This window comes from Mesocricetus auratus, unplaced genomic scaffold (genome assembly GCF_017639785.1).
Source record: "Mesocricetus auratus isolate SY011 unplaced genomic scaffold, BCM_Maur_2.0 Super-Scaffold_100033, whole genome shotgun sequence".
In the NCBI taxonomy this organism is placed as follows: Eukaryota; Metazoa; Chordata; class Mammalia; order Rodentia; family Cricetidae; genus Mesocricetus; species Mesocricetus auratus.
Genome location: NW_024429213.1, coordinates 8,162,514 through 8,166,585, shown reverse-complemented (window position 1 = coordinate 8,166,585; position 4,072 = coordinate 8,162,514). Strand labels below are relative to the sequence as shown.

The following is a 4,072-nucleotide window of genomic DNA, read 5'->3' as shown; positions in this document are numbered from 1 at the left end:
AGAAAGATAATAGGCTTTTCTTTCATTTCCATCCTCCTCCCCATGCCCCCTTTTTCACAAGACTTAATTGACTCGCTGGGGTTTTCCGAAAATTGAATTTTTATGGTGAAAGGGGCCAATGACACCAATAGAAATTTAACAGAAGCCCCATATGTAAATACATTTCCCAAGTAGCCACGTTAAAAAGGTAGAAACATTTGACATTAATATTTAACCCGATATACCATATAAAAATACCATTTAAATATGTAACCCATACACAATTGTTGATGTAATATTCTACTTTTTTGGCATCCTCTATATACTTATATTACTCAGTTTGGGCTGGACACACTTCAAATGGTTAGGGGCCCGTGTGGCACTGGGGAGCACAGGCCTTAATGTCGGGTATAGTGACACCCTCGGAGATTCCCCTACCCACACAAGCAACAAATCCTCTAGTCACATTCTAAAACATACCGTGATGCTACAGGTAAGGAAACTTAGAGAAAAGTGGGACGCAGGGACTAGGGCGTGGCCTGAAGAGGCCATCTGATGACGCAGTCCTCAGTGGAGGATCCATAGCCTGCTACGGGGGTGACCTCTGACTACTGTTCTTTGTCTTTTCTTCTTCTGGCCCCTCTCTCGTCCAGCGGTGGTCTTTGGCCTGCCCTGCACCCTGGCCACCGAGGCCTGTTTGCAGGCCTGCCCTGCGGCCTGCACGTGCAGCAGCGTGGAGCGGGGCTGCTCGGTGCATTGCGACCGTGCGGGCCTCCTGCGGGTGCCCACCGAGTTTCCGTGCGAGGCGGCCTCCATCGACCTGGACCGCAACGGCCTGCGCATCCTGGGCGAGCGGGCCTTCGGCACGCTGCCGTCACTGCGCCGGCTGTCGCTGCGCCACAACAACCTGTCCTTCATCACGCCCGGCGCCTTCAAGGGTCTGCCGCGCCTGGCCGAGCTGCGCCTGGCGCACAACGGCGAGCTGCGCTATCTGCACGCGCGAACCTTCGCGGCGCTCGGGCGTCTGCGCCGCCTGGACCTGGCGGCCTGCCGCCTCTTCAGCGTGCCCGAGCGGCTCCTGGCCGAGCTGCCGGCCCTGCGCGAGCTCACGGCCTTCGACAATCTGTTCCGCCGCGTGCCCGCGGCGCTGCGCGGCCTGGCTAACCTGACGCACGCACACTTGGAGCGCAGCCGCATCGAGGCCGTGGCCTCCAGCTCGTTGCGGGGCCTGCGGCGCCTGCGCTCGCTCAGCCTGCAGGCCAACCGCGTGCGCGCAGTGCATGCCGGGGCCTTTGGCGACTGCGGCGCCCTAGAGCATCTGCTGCTCAATGACAACCTGCTGGCCGCGCTGCCTGCAGCTGCCTTCCGGGGCCTGCGCCGCCTGCGCACGCTCAATCTGGGTGGCAACGAGCTGGGCCACGTGCTGCGTGCCTGGTTCTCCGACCTGGAAGAGCTCGAGCTGCTTTACCTGGACCGCAACAGCATCACTTTTGTGGAGGAAGGCGCCTTCCAGAACCTCTCGGGCCTCCTGGCCCTGCATCTCAATGGCAACCGTCTCACCATGCTCTCTTGGGCCGCTTTTCAGCCCGGCTTCTTCCTGGGCCGCCTCTACCTCTTCCGCAACCCTTGGCACTGTGACTGCCATCTGGAGTGGCTGCGCGATTGGATGGAGGGCTCTGGGCGTGTGGCTGATGTGGCCTGTGCCTCCCCAGGTTCCGTGGCCGGTCTGGACCTCAGCCGGGTGGTCTTTGAGCGCTCCTCTGACGGCTTGTGTGTGGACCCTGAGGAGCTGAACTTCACCACATCCAGGCCAGGCCCCAGTCCAGAGCCAGTGGCCACCACAGTGAGCAGGTTTAGCAGCCTCCTCTCTAAGCTGCTGGCCCCAAGGGCCCCTGTGGAGGAAATAGCCAACAGCACCTGGGAACTGGTCAACATCTCGCTGTTCGACAGCCTTCCCTCTCATGGAGTGGTGTTCTTGGGCTGCAAGGTCACGTTTCTCTTCGCCTCTTGCCTCTTGCTCACCCTGGCACAGTATGTAGTGTTCAGCCTGCAGAGGGACTGACTTTCCACACTGAAGTGACCCAGACCACGTCAGCCAAAAGAGGAAGATTTGTTTGACTGTGATGAGGAGTGTCTGGAGTGAGAGGAGAGGGAATACCACTGGGGTGGGTGCTGAAAGTTCTTGCTGAGGGTGGAAGAAACAGGTTGTCTCCAAAGACAGCCCTAGGCAGAAGAGCACTCATGGAAACGCAACTGACGTGGGTATGAATTTCTGTTCTTCTCACGTGGGCATCCATTGAAGGGGAGAATATGATTCATGGCTTTTATGCCATAATTGGTCCCTTAGTATAAAACAAGAAATCTATTCAAATATAGGTTACTTTTCAAGGGCATGCAGAAAATGCAAAAATAATTAAATTTAGTGGAAAGGAAATGTTAAAACTGCCTGGCAGTGATAGTAACATGATGGTCAGGTGCTCCCCAGGGGTCTTGTTTTTCTGTTTTTAGGAGAGCTACTCGTTCATGGTGTGGCTCTTTTTTTACTCACTTGCCATGCCTGGCACTCCAACGGTCCTCTTATTCACACTCTTATGTCCTTTCACTATGGACTTCTAGAGAAAGTGATGAGAGATTTTCCTTTAATAGGATTAAAAACTCTTTTAAGAACTTCAGGTTCAGATATACAGTCTTTGTAATGGTACCTATTGCTTCGAAATGAGGTCAAGCTGAAAGAACCTTTCACATTTACTTTTTTTAGATATTTTTTATTTTTAAGTTTAAATTTAGATTAGAAACAAGGTTGCTTCACACGTCAATTCCAGGTCCCTCTCTGTTTCCCTCCCCTCCACCCGTGCCCTCCCACCAACCCCCCAATATCCCCTCATTTCCCCAGGGAGGGTGAGGCCCTCCATGGGGGTGGCCATAGTCTGTCATTTCATCCAGGACAGGGCCTAGACCCTCCCCCAAGAGTTCAGGGTGAGAGTGCATCTCTCATTGTTGGATGGGAGTCCAAAGTCCATTTGTATACCCAGGATAAATACTAATCTACTACCCAAGGCTCAATAGATTACCTAGGCCTCCTCACTGACACCCAGATTCAGGGGGTCTTGATCAGTCCCATGCTGGATTCCCAGGCATCAGTATGGGGTTCAAGAGTTAACCTTTGTCAGGTCAGCTGTTTCTGGGGGATAAACCAGCCCAGTCTTAATCCCTTCCTTTGGTCATCAGTCCTCCCTCCCTGTTACTGGCTTTCTTGAGTTCAGCTCAGTGCTTAGCTGTGGGAGTCTGCCTTTTCTTCCATCAGCCACTGAATGAAGGTCCTATTTCCCAGACTCTCTGGCCATGGGATTGTAGGCTGGCACTCCCCAGATCTATGTCTAAAATCCATATATGAGAGAGTACATGCCATGTTTCTCTTTTTGTGACTGGGTTACCTCGCTCAGGATGGTTTCTTCTAGTGCCATCCATTTGCCTGCAAATTTCAGGATTCCATTGTTTTTTCTACTGAATAGTACTCCATCGTGTAAATGTACCACATTTTCTCTATCCACTTTTCAGTTGAGGGACATCTAGGTTGCTTCCAAGTTCTGGCTATTACAAATAATGCTACTATGAACATAGTGGAACAGACATCCTTGTTGTATGAATGGGCATCTTTTGGATATATGCCTAACAGTGGAGTTGCTGGTCCTTGTGGTAGGTTTATTCCCATTTTTCTGAGGAATCTCCATACTGATTTCCAAAGTGGCTGTACAAGTTGGCACTCCCACCAGCAATGGAGGAGTGTCCCCCTTTCACCACATCCTCTCCAGCATAAATTATCGTTGGTGTTTTTGATTTTAGCCATTCTGACAGGAGTGAGATCGTATCTCAGAGTTGTTTTGATTTGCATTTCCCGGATGGCTAAGGATGTTGAGCACTTTCTCAAGTGCCTCTCAGCCATTTTAGACTCCTCTATTGAAAATTCTCTATTTAGTTCTGCAGCCCACTTTTTAATAGGGTCCTTTGGTGTTTTGGAGACTTGCTTCTTGAGTTCTTTGTAAATTTTGGAGATCAACCCTCTGTCAGATGTGGGATTAGTGAATATTTTTTC

General features: G+C 51.7%; 1 protein-coding gene across 1 annotated transcript; it reads left to right on the top strand.

Annotated features, from left to right (window-relative positions):
• Nucleotides 1-580: 580 nt before the first annotated feature.
• Nyx (nyctalopin) lies at nt 581-2,795 on the top strand (the record flags this gene model as incomplete). Its single annotated transcript, XM_005088359.4, has 1 exon — nt 581-2,795. A coding segment is annotated over one exon (1,461 nt), but the record flags the coding sequence as incomplete, so codon positions are not given.
• Nucleotides 2,796-4,072: the final 1,277 nt, after the last annotated feature.